A 26,546-nucleotide genomic window follows, 5' to 3' on the forward strand; every position below is an offset into this window, starting at 1 on the left:
ACGTGTACGAATCCTATTGGACGCACTGTGAACGTGCATCGTTTTCCTATGAGATTATTCAAATAAACGCCTACCGTTCTGCAATTCGAGTGACTATAGGCCTATTCACATGACGTCTCAAATCAGCTGATCGGGAAGCACTTTGACAGTTCTTCTATGAAAATGACAGGCCCGTGTTAGCACCGGTCCTCCACCGATGTAAACAAATGCATAGACGGATCTGTCACATGAAAAGGCCTATTCAGAGATTCAGCGCTGCCAGGCGTAGTTGAAGCAACCGTCCATGCGGCCATCTTTTGCTTCCAACAAGGCGTTTTGGCAGACGATCAGACATTCGTTCGGTTTCAGTCGAGGAGAGGTGTGATGTGACGACGAAGCATTAATTTGTAATTTTCTTCCCTTATTTTGTGCGTAAAAGTTTTAGTTGTTCTTCTGTTTGATGCTTTAAACTAGAATTAAAGTGCCTTTATTGTAAATAATTTAAAAGTTTAGTTATTTCCTTTGCGAGGTAAGTTGAAATTTCGTTCGGGTGAATTGGATTGTTTACGTTTTTGCGAAACCGACGGAACGCAACAAGTAGATCATCAAGCCAAAGGGGAAATCGCCATTTTTCCTACTTTCATTCCGACAGTGTGATGTGTGTAAAGTTATGCAGCGCGCGGGTGGAATGGAGAAGGAATGAACTAAAGCATAGAAACAGGGGCTATACGCATTTCGGTCAAAGGGCGTCACTTCAGGCGTTATTACTTTGAAGCAATCTTATTTGAATGATCTTCCGGGTGGGTTGGTTTCGGGATTATTTTCATACAGCCAACTTCCCTCGCGTGTGTCCTCAACTTACCAGGGCTGGTAGCAGCTCTCTTTTCAATTGACATGAATAATATTTTCAAGGAAGAGTCTGTTTTTGGAGGCGAGACGTTTCACATAGGGGTCTTCCTTAGCCGAATGGTCCGCAGCTACAAAGCAAAGCCATGCTGAAGGTGTCTCGGTTCGATTCCTGGTCGGTCCGGTTTTTTTTACGAAATGGAAGTTTCCTTGACTTCCCTGGGCATATAGAGTATACAGAGGGGCTGTCCATTAATTACGTACGGGCTTATGGGGGGAGGGAGGGTTTAAGATTTCTTAGGCACCATACAAATTATTTTTTATGTTCATACAAAAAATCTTATCATGGGGAGAGGGAAATTGAAAAACTGCCAACATTGCCTTACGTAATTAATGGACCGCCCCATACCTGCCACTCGATATCTTCTTCATCTTTCTGGCTAGAGATGTACCGAATAGCACTATTCGGCTTTCGGCCGAATACCGAATAGTTGAGAAATTATTATTCGGCCAAACGAATATTCGGCCGAACATTCGGCCGAATAATGACTCAATATTCGGCCGAATAAAACCGTTAATTTCGGACGAATAACACCTAGTTTTTAAATAGGGATAGCTTCCACGGTGAAGAATTGATCGGAATGATCGTTTTAAGCTTTTGAAACCGTGTGAAGAAAAAACAAAAGTCAAAAGCTCTGAGGATTTATATTTCTTAAGTAAGGGATTTGTATATTTTTGATTGCAGTTTTGATCCATTTAACTTTTTAAGGAACTAGGTTAATACGTCACTTTATTTCTCATCCGACTTCTGGAAGTGCTTCATATTAATTAGAGCAAATACATCGCATAGGGTCGGTGTTCCCTTAGTCAGGGTGGCCACCGAACCGGGAAAAACGGGAAAAGCGGGAAAAAGACGGGAATTTGAATCCATCGGGAAAAAAGCGGAAAAAACCTAGAATTTGAAGCGGTCACCGGTTAAATCGGTTTTGAACGAACATCTTTGAGCTCTAACCTTACAAATCATTAAAAATTGTTTATTAAAATAACAGCTTTGATTGTATTGTAACGAAACATCTATGAATTTGTACAAATAGGGCAAACGCTTTCTTAGAGGAGGTAGTGTGTTTTGACATGTTCCTCTCTAATAAATGATTATGTAATACTTTTCTATGATCTACGATTCGAAAATGAGACAAGCAATCGAACAATATCCACGAAATTGAATTGCTGAGCTATTTAAAACAATTATTTTTCTCGAAAATGTTGCTTCTTTGCACCTATAGTGGTGCAACAGTACCCATAGTGCAGGGTCCCATAAGCAATCAATGGATTGCGCCGTTGAAGGAACCATGCTTAAACCATACCACCGCTAAAGGAACAGTGTTCCTAATATTGGTGCTAGGGTTTTTGCAGGGAATTTTTGAATAAATCGTAATTTCATACATTTAAATAATAGAAGGACTGGTTAGTTAAAATTACATATTTTATGAGTACCGCCGGAAGCTTGATGAGCGGATAAGGGGATACAACGTAGGCGAAAACCTCAACAATCTGTGGGAGTCTATCCACGGTGCGATGAACACAGCAGCGCGAGAGGTGATAGGTACTGCTCAGAGACGACCCAGAAACGGTTGGTTTGATGAGGAGTGCCAGAATGTGACGGATGAGAAGAATGTTGCCAGAAGTCGGATGTTAGTGTCTGGTACCCGGCAGAATAGAGAGCGGTGCAAGGAAGCTAGAGCAGCCGAGAAACGAATTCACCGCAGAAAGAAAAGGCAGTATGAAGAAGACATCATTACTGAGGCGCAAAACAGCATCGAACAAAACGATATGCGGAGATTTTACGAAACTGTCAATGGCGTACGGAGAAAAACTGCGCCGTCTCCCGTCATGTGCAATGACCGCGAAGGTAACTTGCTGACAGACAAAATCTTGGTGGCTGCCAGGTGGAAAGAACACTTCGAGCAATTGTTGAATGGAGAGGACACGAGCGCGTCTGAGAACAGACTAATCATCAGCAACGATGGACAAGCTGTGGAGCCCCCGACGCTAGATGAGGTTAGAAGAGCGATTAAGGAGTTGAAGAACTGTAAGGCTGCTGGAAAAGACGAGCTCCCGGCCGAACTTTTCAAGTACGGTAGTGAGCAGCTGTACGAAATGCTGCACCGTACTCTGTTAAGGATATGGGAGGAAGAAGAATTGCCTGCTAGCTGGCTGGAGGGCCTCATCTGCCCTCTGTATAAGAAGGGCCACAGATTGGAGTGCGCCAATTACCGAGGAATAACGCTCCTCAATTCGGCGTACAAAATAATGTCACGTGTTCTGTTCAACAGATTGAGACCGCTGGAGGAGTCCTTCGTCGGCGAATACCAAGCTGGTTTTCGTGAGGGCCGATCAACGACGGATCAAATGTTTACCTTGCGACAAATCCTTGATAAGTTCCGGGAATACAACTTGCAGACACATCATCTGTTCATTGATTTCAAGGCGGCGTACGATTCAGTAAAGAGAAATGAGTTATGGCAGATAATGGTAGAACACGGTTTTCCGGCGAAACTGATTAGACTGATTCGTGCAACGTTGGATGGATCGAAATCAAGTGTGCGGGTTGCGGATGAGACTTCAACCTCCTTCGTAACCTTAGATGGATTGAAGCAAGGAGATGCGCTTTCGAATCTTTTGTTCAACATTGCTCTCGAAGGAGCTATAAGGAGAGCGGGCGTGCAAAGAAGCGGTACCATCGTCACCCGGTCGCATATGCTCCTGGGTTTTGCGGACGATATCGATATAATCGGAATTGATCGTCGAGCCGTAGAAGAGGCATTCGTGCCTTTTCAAAGGGAGACAGCGAGGATTGGACTTACCGTCAACACCAGCAAAACTAAGTACATGATCGCTGGTAGACAGCGTGGTTCCAATCGTGACGTTGGTAGTGAAGTGGTGCTAGGTGGTGAAAAATTTGAAGTAGTGGAAGAATTTGTGTATCTTGGTACTTTAGTGACTTGCGATAATGATGTTACCCGCGAGGTGAAAAGGCGTCTTGCAGCTGCGAATAGGGCTTTTTACGGGCTCCGTAACCAGCTTAAGTCCCGTAGCCTGCAGACGAAAACAAAATTCGCGCTATATAAGACTCTTATCCTTCCGGTTGCCCTATACGGCCATGAATCCTGGACGTTAAAAGAGGTCGACCGGAAAGCGTTTGGAGTTTTTGAGCGTAAAGTGCTGCGAACAATACTCGGCGGTAAACAAGAAAATGGCATCTGGCGGCGTCGCATGAATCATGAGTTGTACCAAGTATATAAAGAAGTGGATATTATCAAGCTCATAAAACACGGCAGGCTGCGTTGGGCTGGTCACGTGGTACGAATGCCGGAAGAACGACAAGCAAAAATAATATTCAGTAGAGAACCCGGACGAGGCCGTCGGCTTCGTGGTAGGCCGCGCACACGTTGGCTTTTTGCAGTTGAAGAGGACTTAAGGGCACTTAACGTTCAGGGCGACTGGAAGCGATTGGCTCAGGACCGAGCCCAGTGGAGAAGAATTATCCATTCGGCGTAGATTCAACGTAGCGGATTGTAGCCCATCAAGTAAGTATGATTTTATCAGACAGTTTCAGCTGTTTTCCATTAGGTGCACCACTAATAGTACATTTAATATGTCTTATTAAATATTAATGATTTGACTTGACAATTCTTTAAAATGTTTTATTTTACCAATGGTTAACGATGTTTCGATTTACTTTTAATATTTTCTCTTACTGTCAGGGATAACATTTTTTGGACTTCTCTATAACTTATTTAACTTAAAGTTTCACATCGAAGTTGAGAAACTTCAGAATATTTAAGCACTCAAAAATATCGCATTGAAAATAAGTTCAGATGTTATTGAAAACAATCCTTTTTATAAGAGCTTGTAATATGATATAAGCTAACTAATCGACTAAGAATAAATAAAGTACAGATACATGCTTTTACTTGTGTGGCTTCGTTTCATTTTCAAGAGATGTGCCTGCCTCGGCCGGTAAATCTCTTAAATAAAGTTTTTTATCAATCCTGTTTTTCATCATAAACTTATTTGGTTTAGAGAACCTTTCATTCTTTCGATTATTTGAAGGATTAGAAATTGTGGAAATATCTTCAACCTCATTAACTGTTTGGGACCCTGGATGGTTTACTTTGGCATCTGGGGCAATTGTCTTGACAGTAAGATACACCTAAGCAAGAAGCGTATTGTTGAAAAATATGGGTTCAGTAGCTTTAAAAAAAGCCTACCAAAGTGAGCAAAAACTGACAAAAATCTCCTTACTAGCACAAATAAAAACCGGGAAAATACTGAAAAATATACCGGGAAAAAGCGGGAATTTGAAAATTGGATTTTGGTGGCCACCCTGCTTAGTAGACAGTCCCCTATATTCGCACTAGTAGCTTTTTACGACCGTTTTTCTATAAATCGTTGCAAAATATTTTTTGACATGAATGTCAGGAGTTATTTATCTAAGTACCATTGATTCACAGCTCAATTTTGTTCAAGAAATGATTTTTTGCTTTATATTCTAGCTCCCTTGCACCTATAGTACACCTACTGTTCCTATAGTAGAGACACTTTGTTTTTTATTTTTTTTTGAATAAACATACGATTTTGATTTTTTTTTTTGTTTTGCCTACGCCGTAAAGCTATTGGAACAGGAATTAGAAATAGTGCTACTATAGTCACATGTGTTCCTAAAGGCACAAGCGATAATAAATGCAAAAGTTTGAATTTTCATTGTTTCCATATTTTTTACAAAACCAAGGTGAAAAGCGCTTTCAGTTTACGTAAAAATAATGCCACAATACAATCCATGCAAGATGAGTGAAATATTGAATGACTTGTATATTGAGCAGCATCGCAATGCCATAGAACGGAAAGATTCTCACATTTTTAAACATGTAATATCAAACTCCATCCCTGGAATCCACCAAAGGGAAAATTTGATGTATTATCACTTGAATAAATTTATCGTTTTTTTTTAATTTTCCTTCGTATGAAACATAATGTTTTGTTACAATTTATTTTATTTTGTTATTATTCGGTCACTATTCGGCCTATTCGGCCGAATAACAGATTTCAGTATTCGGCAGACCGAATATTCGGCAAAATCAAAATAATCGAGATATTCGGCCCGATTATTCGGCCGGCCGAATATTCGGTACATCTCTATTTCTGGCGTTACGTCCCCACTGGGACAGAGCCTGCTTCTCAGCTTAGTGTTCTTATGAGCACTTCCACAGTTATTAACTGAGAGCTTACTATGCGCCAATGACCATTTTTGCATGCGTATATCGTGTGGCAGGTACGAAGATACTCTATGCCCTGGGAAGTCGAGAAAATTTCCAACCCGAAAAGACCCTCGACCGGTGGGATTCGAACCTACGACCCTCAGCTTGGTCTTGCTGAATAGCTGCGCGTTTACCGCTACGGCTATCTGGGCCCCATCTCGATATACGAATGCGAAAATGGCAACTTTGGCAAAGAAAGCTCTCAGTTAATAACTGTGGGAGTGCTCATAAGAACACTAAGCTGAGAAGCAGGCTTTGTCCCAGTGAGGACGTTAATGCAAAGAAGAAGAAGAACGTTTCGCATAATGACGTACGGCATAATGAGCATTAGAGTAAAGAACTACTTGGGCACCTCCACGGGCATGGGGGGTTTTCTCGGCCAAATTATCTAAAAGTTTGCAATAAGAAGCACTTTATCATGACGTATATTGTAGTAAAATATGAGCTCAGTAGCTTTAAAAAAAACCCAAAGTGAATCAAAAGTGCCAAGAATAGGATCTAAATCCCTATTGTAGCTAATTTCAATGCGGAACCAATTTTTGTTTCAAGCACCAAAATACCGATATTTACTTAATGTGAAGATACCAAAACTTGCCATTTAAAAAATACAATATTCATCAATTTCATTCAACTTGTATCCAAGTTTATCAACTTGTTTACTGACGTGCTGGAACATTTCTACAAATGGCAATGGATTCAACAGTCCCAAATTCATTGGTTTTACATTTTTCATCTTTGAGACACTCGAAAGGTGTTATAAGTCAAATAGCTTTAAAACCTTTGCTGAATCAAAAGTGCCTTCTTTAAATTTCTATCTGTACCTACTTGTATGAAACTGCTGTATGCGAAACGTTCATAATGTCAAACGTCTTCATGCAAAAAGGGTCACCCTTTAAAACCCTTCTTAAATCATTTTTATCGTTTCATTTCCTTGCTGTTTAAAAAAACTAAAGCTCCAATGATTCCTACTAGAATAATCTATATTAGAGACGTTCCGATACTTCCGATATATCGGAATATCGATATTTTGCTTTCGATATTCGATATTTTGGTATCGATATTTCCCATTCAATATATCGGTGATATCGATATTTGTTTCCGATATATCGTAAACCAATATTCAGTTAACAATTGCAAGGTTTTATCGAAATACAATTCATTTTTAAATATTTGAGAGTTCACATTCCAATAGTTATATAATGTATCATAAAGAGGCTGTCCATAACTCACGTGGTCTGTTTTTGGATTTTCAGACACCCTGTCGTGGTCTTTTATCCACACACATTTTTACGATCCGTGGTTTTTGGTCAAAACTCTCTTCTTCGGTTGAAGACCACGTGGTTTATGGACGGTTCTAAAGAAGATATTCAAGTCCGTATCGAACAAGATGCAGGAGGCCTTCTTTAGCCTAGTGATAACGTCCGCGGCTACAAAGTAAAGTAATGCTGAAGGTGTCTGAGTTAGATTCCTGGTCGGTCCAAGATCTTTTTGTAAAAAAAATCCTTTAATTTCCTAGTAGGTGCCACACGATATATGAATATGAAAAACATTACAACTTTAGCAAAAAAAGATCTCAGCTAACAACTATGGGAGTGCTCATTAAACACTAAGCTAAAAAGTAGGCACTGTTCAAGTGGGGAGGTAATACCGAGAAGAAGAAGAAGTAAATCTATATACTGGTAATATTGGGTGTTCAAAAATTATTTGCAAAGTGTAGGAAACTAATGTCGAATTCGTTTTTGAACCTAGGTTGGAACTAGCGCAATCCGTTCTGAATCACAGTTTCAACCCCAACCCGATTCAGGTTCGACTGAACTATAATTTGCTTGGTGTTGGTTTGTTTATGTGTTGATCACCGACCCAGTTCCTAAAAACGAAAACGACATAAGCGATATATGAATTTGGCACTCTTCAAGTATATCATATGATATTCCGATATTTCGATATTTTGAATCAATATATCGATGGTATCGATACTTTGATTCGATAATCGTATCGAATAAAATATCGATATTTTACAATATCGGAACGTCCCTAATCTATATTATCCACTGATTCCTCGAAAAAAAAAACTTCAATGATGATCCGGAAGATTGTTTAGGAGTACATTTAAAAACTTCTTCAGAGGTCCCTTCAGAAATTCTTCTGAAGATTACTCAGAGATTCGTCCTGAAATTCTACTAGAGATGCTTTATTGAAATTCTCTAGAGATGCTTTATTGAATTCCTACAGAATTTGCTCCTGGAAAGCCTTCAGCGTTCCAAAGCTGATACCTCCAATTGTTCCACAAGGATCAGGAAAAGATTCCCTGATACCGGACATCGTTGAAGACACCATGACCCAATCAATTTTTCCATTAAATTTACCAGTAGCTCAATCTACTCCCAAAAAAGTGGATCGCTACTTCCACAAACTTGGAAAAGTTTTTCCTACAAACTTATCTCAAAGTCTGCAATAGTTTCTTCAGAAAACACGGGACGCTTCTTCCTGAAGGGTGGGATTATTATTCGCGCACATTTTCGTGCAATTAAAGTTACTGGATTGTTCTCTATATGAACGAACACATTCGAAAACTTCTTCTTGTGAAGCTTGTGAAGATTCTCCCAGCAACAAGAGTAGTTTCTCACAAACTTTGGGAAACTTCTCCTAAATATTTGGAAATCTTTTTTCCAAAAGTTTGGAAAGTTTTACCCCACTACGATTCTGTGAAAGCTTTAGAAGTCGTCTTCCAGGAAGCTTGGAAAGCTTCTTTCATGAAGTTTCTTCTTGGCATTACATCCTCACTGGGAAATAGCCTGCTTCTCAGCTTAATGTTTCATGAGCACTTCCACAGTTATTAACTAACAGCTTTCTTTGCCAAAGTTGCCATTTTTGCATGTCGTGTACGATGATACTCTTTACACAGGGAAGTCAATAACCACTCGGCTAAGGAAGGGCAATAAGTTTGGAAAGCTTATTCCAAAAATTTAGAAAGCTTATTCCACGAAGTTTCGAAAGCTTCTTCCAGGAATCTTGAAAAACTTCTTCCAGGAAGCTTGGAATGCTTCTACCTGGAAATTTTCTAACATCAGAAAATGCTACAGCAAACCACAACATACTTTTTCGAGCACTTTAAATACGCTTTTTTCGTAAAGAAACAGTCGATCTAACTCGTGAGAAAGGAAGGACTGAAGGACTGAATGGAATTCCTGGTGGACTAAGATTTTTTTTCAAATAATCATCTTTAAAACTATGTTTTTGCCTATCTTCATTAACGAGATATTGGACCCTGTGCTAGTTCACTCGGGACCAACGGCTCTTCAGAAATCAGATTTTTGTTTTTAAAAAAATTCTAATATCTCTAAATCACTTAACTCACTCAACTACTGATATATCTTTAAACCTAAATAGGTACATAAATAAAGCACTTATCAACTGCTCGTTATTCAACAGATACTGCATCCAAAATCAGCATGTCGAAGCTTGCCAAAGAGGAGAAAAAGTTTCGTCTCAACGTCACCGGAACTGCCGGCCAGGAGCTTGAACTGGTACAGGTCGATGAGGACACGCAGGATGCTGAGGGCCTCAACGTTGATTCATTGGCGGAGGAGCATGCCGAACCCAATTTAGTGGAGACCACCGACGGAAGAATGATCATCGAGATGAAACCCGGTAAAACGTGCGACATCTGCAGCGTTACTTTCCAATCGGCAAAGGTATATTTATGAGAATGTCTTTCAACATCCACAACTTAAATCCTTTTCTTGATTATTTAGATCTTCAAGAAGCACAAGGAGGAATGTCTCGAGAAGATTAGCGAATTCGCAGATGTCCTAGAGAAAGAGAAAACGGCGGCAATGTCGGCGCAACCGGGCGAAGAGTTCTTCAAATACTGCAACCCGAATCCGGAAAATCCCTGCTATTGTTGTGGCGAGGATGTTTCAACCGCTCACGTCGGTCACATGAAGTGCAAACTGTGCCCAAAGTCTTTCAAAGCGTATGAATATCTGGAGAGACATTTGCAGGCCGTCCATGCCGACACGACCGAATTCGGCTGCACTCAATGTAACGCCAAGTGCCCTTCGGTAAAGGTTCTCGGCCAGCACATGATGACGCACAGTGCGGGCAAACCGTTCTCTTGTCTCAAATGTGGAAAGGATTTCACCCGCAAGTACCACCTTGAGCGGCACCTGAACCACTCCAGCTGCGGAGAAATTCCCAAGTACTTGCTTCCATGTGAAGTTTGCGGAAAGGAATTCACCAGGTTGGATAATTTGCGCGAACATCTTCGCTACCACATGGGCGAAGCCAAGAGGAAACGCGACTATCAGTGTCCGCACTGCGAGAAGGCATTCTACGGGTCTTCGTTGCTCAAGTGAGACCATTCTCACTGTCTGTCGTAATCTTATCTAACACGTCTCTTTATTGTCTTTCCTCAGCATCCATATCCGTACTCACACCGGGGAGAAACCGTTCCCCTGTGATCTATGCACGAAGACCTTCCCGTCCACAGGAGCCTTGCGAAAACATCGCCGATCGCACACTGGTGAACGACCCTATCGTTGCGCTGAGGTAATTTCCCAGCAGTACTTTTGGGTAGATACTGGTAGAACTGATTTCAATTGATTTCCTTTCAGTGTTCGGCCACTTTTGCTGCCAGGGAGACGCTGAATAGACACCGGAAAACTCACACAGGTAGGTTTTTCCCAGGAAAAACATTGATTTTGTCGCTAAAAGTGCTTAAAACACTAACCAATTGATAAAAACCACATGTTATGTCTCCATTCTGTGGTGATGGTTTGAATTTTTATCAGCTAGTTCCGTTGGCTTGGGATTATACTCTCCAGAGAGTGATGATTTTAGATATTTGATCACTGTATTTTGTAGTGTTGATTAGAGGTGGTATGAACTTCAAAACAATGCCAAAGTGTTTATTTATTTATTTATTTATTTATTGTCTTCAATAATGTTTGTAGACCGTTACAGAGATTTTTTTATGCGATAGTTTCACTAATACATTAAATTACCTAATGTTCCTAAAGCTTCTCTTTGGACCAAATGTTAAGTCAATAAAATCGTAATTCTTATTATAAATAATCATTTGGTTCTTTGGTTCGAATTTTACATAATTATTACGGTGGTAGTTGATTGCAAATAGTTCTCGATTGCGTAAACGTCTGGATGGAAAAAGTTTAATTTAGATAAAAATTCTGGTGAATCAACTTTATGAGAAACAATATCGTTTATAAATGAAATCATTGCATATTTACGACACTCTCTGTGTTTGAATATCAATCAACATACATCTAGCATTGTAAAATGGTACCTTTTTGAGATACGGACCAACCTAATTTGCAAAGAGCATATAATAAAAATTGTTTTTGCAGCGACTCTTTTTGTACTGATGAAAAAGGTGACCAAATTATGCTGCAATATTCAAGTATCGATTTAACTTAGGCAATAAACAATATTTTTATTTCGTATGGATCATTAAAGTGATAACAGAAGCGCTTAATGAAGCCTAACATATTATTAGCTTTATTTATCATAGTATTATAGTGATCAATGAAAGTAAGTTTTGAATCTAAAATTATGCCTAAGCCTCTGATTCTTTTACATTTTTCAACATTTTGATTGTCTAAAGTTTACTGTTATGGCTAAGTATGCTGTTTTGCTCAAGAAAAGTAAAGAAATTCCTTGACTGAAAGGGTCTAGAAATTTCCTACAGAGAGCCCCCTTTGAAGTGACATTTCTTCTCAACTGCGTACTGCGATCAGAAAAAAAGTGATTTTCTTGACCATTTCTTGGGAGAAATTTTCCACGCATCGAGATAGGCGATTCCTTTTATTGTCAGTAGCAAACCGGCCTTATATTAGGAATGTTTCTTTTCCTGGTAAAAAATATCAGGTTAGGGGAAAAGCAATAATTTTCGACCTACAAGAGTGCCAATTTTCGAATGTCCATACAAAGTAGGCCAAAATCGTATGGATTGGTCGAAAATTGGTGCTTTTCCCCTATTAGGCTTTTCTGACACCAAGTACGGAAGATTTGTACTTCGTTTTTAAAAGTATGTATTAGACAGTTTCACAAAAATCAAAATGTCTGGGATTCAACCAGTCATCCCCTAGTCCTAGTTGCAATACTAAAACAAACTACCAGGCAAATTTTCATGCAATTTGGAGAAGATTTGGTGGTACCTCAAGTCGAATTTGTGTTTTTTGGCTATTTTTTACATTCAAAAAATTCTAACGATGATTTGGAAAAATGAAAATCAAAATAAATACCACTAGTTGAACGTATTATTAGTACTTTACAACTTTTGAGAACACTGTATGCCGATTAGAAATGGTTTTGACCTCATTAAATTGATTTCTGTTCAAACTCTTATCCTCAAGATCGGTAGTTGAGAAGCTTGACCTCGAGGCTATATCACATATGTAATTGCTTGGCATCAAATGCGAATGTTGCTTGAAACACGACTGCGTAGATGACATTTGATAGCTGTTTTCTTCAATCATCATCCATCATTGAAAAAGCAAAGCTACCGTGAACGTACCATATTTGACGCGGGTCCAAACTTGACGCATTTTCTAATTAATGTTATCATAAATTAATTCTAGATCAGACTAGCACTCGAAAATGTATTGCTTAATCTTTATTTACATGTTATTGATGGATTCCAATCGAAAAAAGTGTATACTTTATTGATAATAGTTAAAAAATAAAATTTATTCGAAAATGCATCCGACAAGTGCGTCATTTTTTTCATTCCTTAGTGAATATGCTAACTATTGTTGATCAATTTTCGTGAAATTATTGTGCTGTTTTACACCAATATTATCAACAACAAGCAGTAATATTCTTTTATTCATGAATTGACGTCGAAAGTTTTCTACTTTTAAACTTTAAGACATATTTTTGTATGAAAATCTTGTGCGTCAAGTTAGGCACACAATGTTCCTAATTATTTGCTATTTTGTTCAGCATGTTTTGTTGAATCGGAAATAGGAAAATAAATATTTATGGGGCTTGCATTAAAAAAATCCGTCCGCAGAACAACCCAAGGCTTTATGTAATCACATGTAAAGGGTCATTCATAGATTACGTTTTTAGGAAGAGGAGGAGGTTCAGGGAAACGCAACGATTCATACAAAATATTCGCACTTTTCATAAAATAAATGAGGCCAAGGTTGAGAGGGGTTGAAAATTGTACAATTTATCGCGGTTTATGGGCGTCCCCTAATGTTTCGAGGAAGCTTCAATAAATGCGTCAGGAGGTGAGGTGTAGATTCAATGGTTTGTTTCGTATAATTTATACAATAGGGGGTATCCATGAGATACGTGTCACAAAAACATACTATTTTCTACAAAAACCCCGCCCATCCGCCCTACTTCACACTTTTTATATGGAGCCTTCAAAAAACTTGTATGATTCGTCACATCTTGCAGAGCACCTCCTTCCCCCTAATAACATGACGTACTTAATGTATGACCCATATATGGTTCTCGATCTATTTCGAGGCTCATACTGCCGTTGGTTCTACGCATATTTGTCCCTGGGTCCATAAGGGTGACATAGAACATGGGACAAGTAGGCGTAGTTCACGTGTTATAAGTAACGAAAATTATCAAACGGTAATTTTTGAACCGGTTGTTTTCGTTCTAGTTTTTGACCAATTTGTCCTTATTTTAGCAACTACCTGCCCCGTTCCAGCGCAACGTAGTTTGATATCACGACGAAAATACATTAAACTAAACAATAATGCTTAACTATAGATTGAACTCAATCGCCAGTTTTATTTTCTACACTAACTAAACGCATAGCAAAAGTGACTACCGGATGACGTCATTCAAAACATTTTCCGAAGGTTCTAACTTTTATGTCCTCTCTAAAACGCTTTTTTCATTTAATTGAACTATTGAATACTGAAACTCTTGTATATTTTAAACTTTAGCAATTATTTGTAAGTGCGTCAAATAAGGAACATAGTGCGTCAAATTAGGCACATTGAAGAATTGATGCGTCAAATAAGGAACCTAATGTGTTTCACAAAAAGTCAATCAAACATGAAGAAAAAATCGTTTAATATTTTTTTACTGATTTTTGCCTAATTTTATAATAGTTGAGCTAGCATAGGTTCAAATTTCAACAAAATCGAATAGATTTAGACGATTTGACAAGAGTTTGAATTTAGAATTTTCTTAACCGCGTCAAATATGGTACGTCCACGGTACTATGTTCAATTTTGTAACATGTCAGCAATTGCGCCATATGGCAGCAGCTCTAAATGCAGGGGAATGAGAAATATCGTATTTCCGATGATTTTATACAATTTATCTGTAATTCGGATACAAAAATGATGTACTACAATAAGGTTCAGAAATGACAAAGGAATGATACTACGGTTGAACTTTTATGATTAGGCATGAGGTTAAGAATCTCGAAGAACAAAAACTGTAGAGAAATGAATGTTTTTCAGGTACTTTAATGAACAGAAATCAATTTAATGAGGTCAAAACCATCTCTAATCGGCATAAAGTGTTCTCAAAAGTTGTAAAGTACTAATAATACGTTCAACTAGTGGTATTTATTTTGATTTTCATTTTTCCAAATCCTCGTTAGAATTTTTTGAATGTAAAAAATAGCCAAAAAACACAAATTCGACTTGAGGCACCTCCAAATCTTCTCCAAATTGCATGAAAATTTGCCTGGTAGTTTGTTTTAGTATTGCAACTAGGACTAGGGGGTGACTGGTTGAATCCCAGACATTTTGATTTTTGTGAAACTGTTCAGTATGTATGTCTTGTGCAATTTTTATTTCCAAACAAAGTGTCATATCGTCAGCAAAGTATGCATTATTTTGTCAAGAATAAACGACAAATCGTGTACAAATCGTATGAACAAAAGCGGCTTTGGATTGACTTATTATTTATTACAATAATCAGATCTACTGCACAAAACGATTACCATTCATTGAAATCCTTTTTACTCCAGGAAAATATAATTTCAAGCTGATGGCTTTTGCCGCACAGTTCTCGGTCTGAAGAAAGAAGATGTGTTAAGACTACAGTAGTAGAGGCGAACAATGTGCATTCGTCAAGGTCCTGGCGCTTGCACAGAAAATAGTGAACAGACATAACGATCGCCACGAAGTGGGTTGGATGGAAAGAAGCACAAGCTTCGATTTACCATCGAAGATGGAATTGTTGAGGTGAAGGTCCATGACCTCCCCGAAAACGTGATTAAAGAGAAGATCGTGAGTTCTTGCGTGCGTTCGTTGAAGTGATCTCGACCCAAACCGAAACATCGATTCGTGGGTCACCATCGATGGGCAGCCGGCGTACGTGGTGTACAAGGGACAGTTGATATCGTGCAAGAGCAGGCACTCTCTGGCATATCATGTGTCCAGAACAAAAAAAAACTTCTGGTGCAGAATAGCTACGCAAATATAGCGAAGCAGAGTCGCAATCGTCCGCCGCCGAAAAAATCGTCCGAGGTAAAACTACCGAGAACGAAACTGGTAGATCCTACCGCGCCGCCACTCACCTCGTTGGCTGCTTTTCCCGAGCTACTGAAGCTTCCGAGTCGGACCGAACAGTGTGCCCCGGTGACGACAACAAACAGTCAATCCGAAAATGATCGACTCAACAAGCAACCGAAGCTACTCAACCCAATGTTGCTGTGATAGACTTGTTCATATGGACCGATGCACGAGTTCATTATTTTAACGTTTGAGCGGTGCCGAATTCATTCGTTGTCATGGTAATATAAATAACACGGCACCGCTAAAACGTCAAAGAATGAACGCGTGCATTGGTCCATAGCCGATCCATGCGCTGAGATCACACAGCAAGAATAGCAACGGCAACGAGAGCGATGAATCATCGGCATCCACGAATAGCAGGCAAAGCTTCCCGCAAAAAGCCACGCCGAGAAGATGATGACGACGAGCGGATGAGGATTACCAACCGTCATGGCTCTCACATCCTGCAATATCGCGTCCATCAACATCAATCCCACGAAAATGGCAGCGCTGCGCACCTTTATCAACACCCAAAATCTCGAAATTGTGTCTCTGCAAAAAGTGGACTGGCTTCGTCATATACACGAATGTAGACCACACGAGAAAAGGAACAGATGTTGTTCAGAAGGAACACATTCAGGTCTCTCATATTGAGAAAAGCCTGGATAGCCGCTTAATCGCTCTGCGAGTGCATGATACCAAGTCATCCTTGGTGGCGATTTTAATTGCGTGCTTCGAGCATGTGATTCGTCTAGCCCCGCACTCAAAACTGCTGTGCAGCAGCTGCAGCTCCACGATGTGTGGGAAAAGTTGCGCTCCCGGGATGTCGGTTTTACGCACGTTTGCCGGAACGCACAATTGCGCCTCGACCACGTTTATGTGAGCAACGGTTTGCGGGAGCACTTGCGTACCGCGCATACGCATGTCTGCTCGTTCACGGACCACAAAGCGCTGACACTGCCAGGACATGAGCCCGGCCGTGGTTTCTGGTCCCTTCGACCGCATCTTCTCACTGACGAGAACGAAACCACGGCTCATGGATCGAGTGGTGGATTTCGTACGCTAAGCCAATTTTCAAGCGTAAATCGCGTATCGTATTTGACAAATTTCACGACGCACATCAGCGTCTATATGCGGAGCTTCGGTTTGCGTACGAATGCCAATACCCCGAAATGTTACCCACCATCAATCGATTGTGTTAATCGATTTCTGCACATGTTGCGAATGAACGAGACGCACGTGGCGGGAGAATCCGTCTCAATATTACAATTGGGGAGAGACGAAAGAGAAAGACCGTCATCACCCAGTTGCAAACGGAGAAGAATGAGACCGTTGCCGAGCCAGCAGTGATCGAAACGATTCTGCTGAACTTCTTCTTGCGTCTCTACACGGAGGAAGCAACAGCAGAAAACAATACATGAGAACGTGCGATCCCACGGTGTTCCCCGGCAATGATGGTATCCCACGGAAATTTTATTTGAGACGTAACCAAAACCAGGCTAGAACGCGTCATGCGAGTCCACCAATTGCTCCAATTCGAAGAGCAACAGTTTTCAGGCTACTCTTGCTCTTGAAGATCGGATTGCGAGTCTCCATCGCCGCCACCGCGTCGGTAATTTGATAAGTTTTGATTTGGGGAACGCGTTCGATCGGGTCCGACACTCATTCCTGTTCGGCACCATGTGCTCGTTCGGCTTCAGTCGGGATCTCGTCTCTCTTCACTCACGCATTGCCAGCCGATCCACCGCTCGGCTGCTCATCAACGGGCGTCTCTCTCGTCCATTCAGAATCCAACGTTCGGTCCGGCACACGGTAAAAAATAAGCACCATGCTATCAATAGTTCTGCACTTGGATTTGCACTACTGTTGAATCTTGGCAAAATCAAGCTAACATCACTTGAATTCAACGTTGCATGTTTTGATTTGAAATAAAAAAAAAGTTATAATAAACCTTTCCGCCTGACTCAGATTTGAACCACCAATCTTCGTAGTGCAAGCCTAGTGTCTAACCTCGACACCAACTCGCATCTGTTGAAAGGGGTTGAATTGATCTCAATCACTTTCTACAACGAGCTGTCAATGATTGCTTTCATATAATAGACACGATGTTCAAAATCAACGACTTTTCACTTCAGAGTCTAGTTCTAGAGACAGTAGAGCAAATCCAAAGTTGGAACTCTTCAAATCATGGTGATTGGTGTTTTGAATTGAGTCAAGTGATCAATCTATTCAATCGAACGTGCTGATTTTTTACCGTGCAGGGTGACCCGTTGTTCATGCATCTCTTCGTTCTCTACCTCCACCCCCTGGTGTGTAGGGCTCGAACAAGCATGTGGCAACCTGAGAGAGACTCGCGAAGAGGAAGAATATCAACGTCATATGCAGCCCAGATTCCCCTCTCACGAAACGTCAAATGCAGCCCACTGTTTTTATGGCTGAAAAAGTGAAAAGTATTGTGTTCAAAGTAAATTGTTATTACAAACCTCAGTCAACGGAGCAGTTTTTTTCCAAAGTTGCTGATAAATCTAAGCAGAAGATTAACTACTTCTAATGTCTGCTACGTTTGCTGGTATGAAATTTCATTCAAACGGCTATTTATGATTCGATGAGATGCAAACTCAATCATTCTTTGCTGAGAGGTTCATTTGAGGGTTTGAACGGCTAGCGCATAATTGGTATAAACACAAAGTGGAATAAGAAAAAACTCAGCAATCATAGAAAAAGAAGACCGTCTTCGCGAGTCTCGTCTCAGGTGGCAACGATTTGTTGGTTGCATATGCTGACGACATCAGCGTAACCGTGACGTCAGCCCCCCAGATAGAGCTGATGAATGCAATATTCATCCGGTTCGAGGCTGCTGCTGCGCAAAACGATTGTTTTTGCTGTTTTTCTGTGCATTCCATGACGTCCATATTCCACCCCTAATTCATATTACAATTGCCCATTGCACGGTTACGTTATCAGAAAATCGCTCTCTTTCCCCGGGAAATCTGAAAACAACGGTGCCAGTACCTGTCAAAGTTAACAGGTACTGCCACCATTGTTTTCATTTTTGTTTGAAGAGCGAAAGAGAGAGAATTTCGCCGTGAAATGCCTAATAACTAGTGATCCTTCATATAAGAGATAGGCGGAAGTAAAATGGAATGATTTGGCAACAGACCAGCAGTGCTGAATTTGCTTGGCGTCGAGAATAATATTGTAACACGAACATGACTTCCTCATTGCTAAAAAGTGTATTTTGTTTTGTTATACATCTTTAAGCTACATTTTCAAACCAATAAACAGCAGAAAAAATCAACAACTTAATATCGCATTGACAAAAATTCGAGAAAGGAAAATATTTCATATATTTTACACTATGCAAAACAATTTGTACCGAAATAATTTCAAGCGGATTACATTACTCCTCAAAAAAGGTTCAAAATAAACATAATGCATGTTCGTTTGGCTCACGCTTTGACAGCTGTTGCTGCTCGATTGGCTCACACTTTGACATAAATGTCAGCTTCCGCGAATCTCTCTTATAAAGGATCACTACACTGAGAAAAATCTACACGTCAAGGTCGTGTGTTTTACTTATAGATTTGCGCAATGAGGAAAACCACATGATTTGAGTGTGGTAGCCATATGGATTTAATCATTGCTATCACGGTATAATAACATGTGTATCAACATTAGGTTGCCATGTGAAACAAACATGAATTTCTAAATATTAATTCATGAAAACCAACTGATTTGCTTATCGATTTCGAAATGTAGTAGCTTTAGATAGTCATGTGTGATAGAACATAAATGTCATGGGACTGAAAGGAGAAATTTGGTAGAAAAACTTTTGCTCCCCAAAATATGGATCCGAGGCTCCTCTGCTTGTCGCAATCTCTCTTGATTTTTTTTTCAAACCCGTGAGCCAGCAACAAGCGGGGTGCTGCAAATCCATAATTTGGGAAGCCAGGTATAAGCATATTCCATTTTTTCGAAACTGAAAGCCAGGAAAATCTGTTAGTGGAATCCGATTTTTCTACTAAACTATACATTATAATCAATGTTTTCTTATAGAAAGGTAGAATTCTCGTATATCGGTCAACTTCACTAATAAAAGAAAAATCGAATTCACAAATGTTCATCTAACACTTTCAGCTTCAAAATTTGCTTCTTCTCTTTGGAAGCATGATGATGACTGTCGTTCGACACGAGGTCCAACCGCAATTCAGTTCACTATGCATCCCATGGGTTGATCACAAAAAATTTAGAAGGTTTGAACATGGAAATCGATAGCATAGCTCATGGATTTCATCATAACAATCTCATTGCGCAAATCAATGAATCGACTAACTTGAACATGATGATTATGACACAAGATAACCATAAGCAAAACACACTGAATCCGTGTTGGAGTGATGATCTATGCGTCCATAGGTTGACACATACGAATTTGAAGAGAAAGCTTCGGGAACTTATGTGGAAAAAATATGGAATCCCTGTTGTCGGTTGATGAATCAATCCATGAAGCAAAACACAGGAATTTAATGTGTAACACACAAGAAGTTTGCAAGAAAATCATAGCAAATCGATATGGACGTTCATGAATCGATCCATAATTTAAAACACACAGATCGAGCGTGTGGATTTTTATCAGTGTACTAATAACGTTTTGCTAACATCAAATAGTTTTCAGAATTAAATTTTCTTCTCACCTTTTGAATAAGGCCGCCCAAAAAAACAGCCTTACTTATATCTAATTATTTATTTAGACAATTCGAAAGCTTTTAGAATATTTAAATACTGAATAAAATTATTCATGAGTGAGTTAGTGTTCGTCAAAATCTGAATCTCACGCCTAGGAATATTCGCGCGAGCGTTCAAGCTGTACAACTCATATTCGCTAGTGGGTTTGCAGTTGTCAGTGAGTACTCACGAGTTTCCCAACACTGCACTGCCCATAATCGCATAACAGTCCCACCGATTTGCGTTTTTTGCATAAATCAACTCAACATGGTTAGGGGGGTCTGTAGCCTTGAGGTTACGCTTTCGCTTCATAAGCGGAAGGTCATGGGTTCGATTCCCAGTCCCTCCACAAAAAAAAACCCGTCCAGCCACCAGAAGACGTCTCACGGAGGACCGTGCTTTGGGGAGCACATCCATCCTCCGTCAGTATCAGATGGTGACTGAGACAAACTGACCCTCTTCGCAGGCAGCTAGCCTCACTAACAGCAGAGCTCTCTCCTACCTGCTCGGTGTTAGAGTGAAAGAGTAGGAGAGAGTGAAAGTAGATGTAAATATAAATAAGTTGAAAATAGGTCTGTATCGGTAAAGAAGATACAGATCAACTGAGTCCGGCACAGTAGTGGCCACGAGCACAAAGTGCCTAAAAAAAAAACTCAACATGGTTAGAAGCACGTTAAAAACTGCTTTGTTCCTAACTTGTACAAAACCAAACCCCACTTGTGTTGTCCCATCGCATAACAGTCACATCAAAGTCCGTAAAAAGACTTAGTGGTCGGGCTCAGAATGGGAACCACTTCTAGTACTACATTCAATCTCTCGGTACTACTAGTTATTCATTGACGTGAAGCGTAGTAAAAAGAAATCAATTATACAGTGAAATCTCGATGGTCTATGCCTTCTGTTATATCCGTAACCATTTGGGTGGTACTAAGGGGGGTGAAATAAATGAGGAACAAAAAAAAAAAAAATAAAATAAATAAAATTCTACAAATTTGTATACAAATTTTATAACCTACCTACTTTGCATGGGCTCAGGAATATTGAACTAAAACTTATTTTGTGTTTTTCGGTAACTGGTTAAATTGCCTTACAGAGTACTTGCTTGGAAGTGTGGAAAATACAAACTTTTCAACGCGAAAGCAAGATTTCCATATAAAACCCATCAGCGGTTATCGTCTTCTTCATCTGCTTATTGGGAAAATACAGAAAGACTTTGGCTCGGCATCATCCCACGAGCCACTGTATTTCAGATCTACGGTCGAGTCTTACAGAAGCTGACTGAAAAAAAATGTTTCGTCATTCTGGATCTCCCAGATCAGGATGTTTCGTCCTAAATCAGTTGTTCTGAAACATTGAATCATTTCCATCGGATTCCATTTCCGCATTATCCAAAAGATGATCTTCTAGGTCTCTCATGACTGCGACTCATGACGCGCATTCCTCATCATGACGTGTGTTTTGAGAAAGCATTAAACCCGAAGATTTTTTTATCTGGTGATTTATCCATGAGCATACAGTAAACTATCCGTATCTCGATATCGAGTTATACAGTTATAGAGTTATGTGTAGTAAATGGGTTTTCATGGATACTTCGATGGTCCCTTGAACCAAAGTTGCCCTGATTTTGTGTTCATTAACATGTTATTTCCCTAACACGATAGTCGCCTTAATATCGAGTTACGGAGAGTTGACTGTACTATAAAAGCTATTTTTTTACGGCCAAAGAACATAAATATACTCCAAAAATGTTTCATGTTCGAATCATTACAATAAACATATAGCTTTTTTCCATAATGATGTTCATATAACTCTTATTTAGAATTCATACAGATAGAGTTCATTACGAAAATCATATAACATTCAAACAAAAAGTCTATGGGTATAAAAATCCAATCTAAGCTGGTGTCATATACAAAATCATATAACTTTCGTGTGAAACTGAAGTAAATTGTAATTGTTTCTTTGATAACAATGAATGAGTTATCAATTGGCATTAGCTATATTTGATTATCCAAAATAAAATTTCATAAATAATAAAATCGTTCAATTAAATTTAAAATAGTTTATTTAGCATCTCCTCAATACAAAGGAGCGAAATTCATAAAATATATTTCCTTGATTTGAGAGAGACCTACACTGAACCAAGGAATCATGTCATATTTATCTGAAAACACATATAGTTTTTTTCCATGTAGCTTTTCACATAACGCTCATCAATTTATCACATAAACTTGTTCGATTTCTTTTGAATTAAATTCATCTGATAGAACACATACATTCAATGCAAATTTATCATACGAACCATTGGATTTTGCCAATGAGTTTTATGTGAAATTCAGATGACAGTTATTGATATTGTTAGTGATTTTTATAAGAAATTATAATAAATTTAAAATGATGCTTTGTCAGTTTTTTTCCAGTAGAATTGATGAACAATATAATCATAATTTAGAAAAATACTTTATTGATACATTATCGGCATTTGTGTGAATAAACGATGCATTAATTACATTGGATAACCGATTAATTTAGATATGAAAAATTAATTCTTCTGGGTAGTCTTCTGGATGGTCCTTCCGATCTTGTTCCATTGACTTCAGCTTGCAATGAAGTTTATGTATTCTGTAAATTCAAGTCCAAAAGGATTAACTTAAATTCAGCTTTTTTGTTTATGTATAATCAACTTACCTTTTACTATCCTATACAAAGTTTTATGATTCAAGTCTTCAAACTATAATTTATTTCCAAATACACCGATGATTTAAGAGTCAAACTAGCCATCACGAGGATTCCGCTATGGAACAGTGGCTAAATTTTTACATCTGCAAATCCCATAACATTCATCGGATTGAATACATAACTTTTGTTCATATATGTTTCACAGGGTTTATAATTGAATATTATGAGGTATCATAATGAGATTTATGTGTTTTTTACATGATTATCAATGGACACACATGATGTGAATCGGATTTCATTTATCGGGAGAGTATGTGACGTTTTTAATATTTGTTATGATATTTGTTGGTTCAGTGTACTTCGCCATTCTTTAATCATTACATTATCCGGGTGTTCGCACATATTGAAGATATTCATCTACGTCTGTTTCAACAATTCAGAGGGAATTTTGTTGCAGCATAGTTGGTGAACAATTTCTGAAATGATGAAAAATCTCCCTGAATTTAATGTCCAAAACTAACTAATCAATAAAATAACTTACTTCGATAACGTCAGGCAGAACATCGAAGGTTTATAGTTGCATGGAATTTGAAGCAAATCTCTTCAACGACCAAGACAGAGGCTCATGAAGGGAGGTTCCATATTCTGAAATATATTAATAAAATAGCAGTATAATCGAAAATAACTGATTTCTACAGCTTACCTTTGATAAGATCTTTGAAAAATTTCCAACAATTCGTCTAGAAACCGAAATTAACAAGCAAATTGTGCAGCGGACACGCCATCTTGTAGCTAAATGAAAACTGATGTTTTTCACATTACACAATCAGATACCATGTATATGATTTTGTAATGACAGAATGGATAATGGTGTCCAATAAGTTTTATGTAGAATTCAAATTGCTTCCATATTGTTATCATTGTCATCATTGGACATTAATAAAACCTATCAAATCTGAATTCCGAAGCAGGTATATGATTTTTCAGATAAGGATAATCGGATTAATTGGCTCAGTGTAGAATATGAAACAACAGTGTTTCAATAACAACCAGTGTTTTATTAGCTGTCGAACGAGCCGACGAACATAATGGGACCGGTATGCAAATATATTGGTATATTATGTTGTATATATTCGCATAACAGTCTCGCTACAATTTTTGTGTATTTTTAGGCAAATTTTCAACTTGATTTCAAAAAAAAATTATTAAGTTTGTCCGTGTACTCAACAAATAGTGATATGTAGATATATAACACAGTTTAGGCCACATAGAGACTCAAAATGGAGCGAAATTGTTTGCACATTTCAATCGTCTTTTTCTCAGTGTGTCGTTTTCATGGGACTGTTGTGCAAAGAGGGGCAGTGCAGTAGTTTTAAAAAATCGGTCAAAACTTAACTTGCCGTGCCAACAAAACAAGGTGAAAGCGGGCAATCGGATGAATGAAGATGAAAATCTCGTTGCTCTCATGTATTTTAATCCATATTTTTTTGCTGTAAACTACCAGAAGGTTTGCGAGTCGATGTTATTATGTCGCGACGAAAGATGTTTTATTTGCTTATATGATTTCAAACGATCCTTAGACGCTTTGCAACTTTTTGCTGCTACGCTGAACGCTTCTTTCAAGAGTTTTGTCGTCTCAGATTAGAACATCATTTTCAATTTCGATTTCAACTTTTATCCCATCAGGTGAAAGACCACATGAGTGCACCATTTGCGGGAAAAAGTTCATCCAGGCGACCCAGCTTCGCGCGCACATGTTCAACCACACCGGTGAGAACGGATTCAATTGCGACCAGTGTGAGGCCGTATTCAACCGGAAGGCCCGCTTGGACGAACACATACGCTTCGTGCACCAGAAAGAAGCTCCGCTGACATGCGAAGTTTGCTCAAAGTCGTTCATCCGGAAGGAGGATCTGAACCGTCATCTTGATACGCACAGCGATGAGAAGAGTGAGTGACATATTTTTGACGACGACTTACACAGAAAGAGTTGATGGACAATTGATTTATTTTCAGATTTCTCTTGTAACCACTGCGGTAAATTGTTCGCATCCAAAGCAGCGTTGAAGATCCATGAGCGAACTCACATCATCGAAGAACCTAGCGTTTGTTCAATTTGTAATCATAGTTTCATAAGGAGAGATTGTCTTGTAAGGCACATTCGGACTCGCCATGCGTAAGTATTCATTGTTCTACAAACTACATGTAGTTGAGTTTGACCTATCATTGTTTATTAACTTTTTAGTGGCTGTCCGGAGGCGATGTCCAAAATTCCGCCAAGAAAGATTCAAAGTTCAGAGCCACCGCGGGAGGAAGTTCTTTTGGAAATCACAGAGACCGAGGCAACCATGGAACAAATGGTATCCATCCCAGAGGAGGATGAACAAATGCTGGAAATCGATGGCGAGGTCTATCAAATAACACCACTCGAAGACATACAACTGGTGAAGATCAACACTAGACGCAAGGACATCAAAAACGAATCACAGACTGTGGACAGTGAAATGTTAGTGGACGAAATTGAAGTTTTGCCAACGAAGTTGGAACCCCTTCTTCCAGTTGAAACCAAAAAAGCAATCAAAACCAAACGAAGCATGTCCGTTAAACCACCAGAAATGCTTCCACCTCCACCTCCGTTGGCGGTTGAACCCGCCGAAATTAATGTCCCAGTAGAAGTGGCACCAATCGAACAACCGCCAAAAGAGAAGAAAAAGCGCAAACGAGCCACCGAAAATGCTTCGATCGTGCTGCCGACCAAAATCAAAATCGAGGAGGACGATTCCATGCCGATCTTTTTGAGCGATGCCGTGCTGAAGGAAAAAGTTAACGAACTTCTATGTATGCTGATTGACGAAGAGGTACTCACGGAGTTTGGCTGGCCGAGGGCTCCTGTGGACCGGGTCCTGAGCGAAGTGATCAAACGTTGCGGACACAAACCGGCTTCCGGGGTGGAAACCGGTGACTACACGACACGCATGCGGGAGAACACCAAGATCCTGTTCGCGCTCACGATGGAAGACGACAGCATCAGGACGCTGCTCAACAATCACACCATCGACGAGGTGATCATGAGCGTTTTGAAGAGCAAGTAAATGGCGACGTTTTGTCAGGAGAGCCGTAAGTGCAATTAATATCCGGGATAACGCGGAGGAGTTTAATTTATGTTAAATTTTGCATCACTCTTTTAGTAGATTGGCGATTTGCCTAACATTGTTGATGAAAATTGAATTGCAGATATTATCGCTATTAAATATAGTTTATAGAAACGTATATCTTTGGAGTTGATTATTTTTGAGAAAAGCTCGGTGTATTAAAACAATACATACATGTTGTTTAGTGTTCATTTCGGCACATTTTTCTTAAGTGGTGCATATTACCCCGGGCCCCTTTTCGGGGTATTGGTTTTCGGGGTAATGGCTTTCGGGATTATGGTTTCCGGGGTAACAGTATTCGGGGAAATGGTATAGGATCCAATTTAAAACTGTTTTACGCCCAC

The 26,546-nt window shown here is 39.4% G+C and overlaps 1 protein-coding gene and 2 long non-coding RNA genes across 4 annotated transcripts; 1 reads left to right on the forward strand and 2 right to left on the reverse strand.

Moving 5' to 3' along the window:
* The first annotated feature begins 313 nt into the window (after positions 1–313).
* On the forward strand, positions 314–26,320 carry LOC5580096 (oocyte zinc finger protein XlCOF6). Of its 2 annotated transcripts, none has more exons than XM_021837388.1 (8): positions 314–508; positions 9,576–9,838; positions 9,899–10,497; positions 10,562–10,694; positions 10,760–10,817; positions 24,737–25,000; positions 25,067–25,226; positions 25,296–26,320. In XM_021837388.1, exons 2-8 carry the CDS (start codon positions 9,596–9,598, stop codon positions 26,140–26,142), a joined length of 2,304 nt encoding a protein of 767 aa, XP_021693080.1. In that variant the 5' UTR covers positions 314–508; positions 9,576–9,595; the 3' UTR covers positions 26,143–26,320. The 2 variants fall into 2 exon arrangements, with proteins under 2 accessions (XP_021693080.1, XP_021693081.1); XM_021837389.1 differs by lacking the exon at positions 314–508 and adding an exon at positions 4,375–4,412.
* On the reverse strand, positions 22,816–23,179 carry LOC110674051. The gene is made up of 2 exons (XR_002498599.1): positions 23,060–23,179; positions 22,816–22,993 (listed from the first exon to the last, which is right to left on the reverse strand). It is a non-coding gene; the product is annotated as an uncharacterized LOC110674051 (long non-coding RNA).
* LOC110674050 lies at positions 23,452–24,121 on the reverse strand. Its single transcript, XR_002498598.1, has 2 exons — positions 23,592–24,121; positions 23,452–23,526 (listed from the first exon to the last, which is right to left on the reverse strand). It is a non-coding gene; the product is annotated as an uncharacterized LOC110674050 (long non-coding RNA).
* Positions 26,321–26,546: the final 226 nt, after the last annotated feature.

This window comes from Aedes aegypti, chromosome 1, assembly GCF_002204515.2.
Source record: "Aedes aegypti strain LVP_AGWG chromosome 1, AaegL5.0 Primary Assembly, whole genome shotgun sequence".
Classification (NCBI taxonomy): Eukaryota; Metazoa; Arthropoda; class Insecta; order Diptera; family Culicidae; genus Aedes; species Aedes aegypti.

What these genes read in the sequence shown, in the direction of transcription:
- LOC5580096 (XM_021837388.1), top strand. Translation starts at nt 9,596, where the DNA reads ATGTCGAAGCTTGCCAAAGAGGAGAAAAAGTTTCGTCTCAACGTCACC. An exon ending in ACACCGGAAAACTCACACAG is followed by an intron (nt 10,818 to 24,736) that starts GTAGGTTTTTCC and finishes TTATCCCATCAG; the next exon opens with GTGAAAGACCACATGAGTGC. An exon ending in CACATTCGGACTCGCCATGC is followed by an intron (nt 25,227 to 25,295) that starts GTAAGTATTCAT and finishes TTAACTTTTTAG; the next exon opens with TGGCTGTCCGGAGGCGATGT.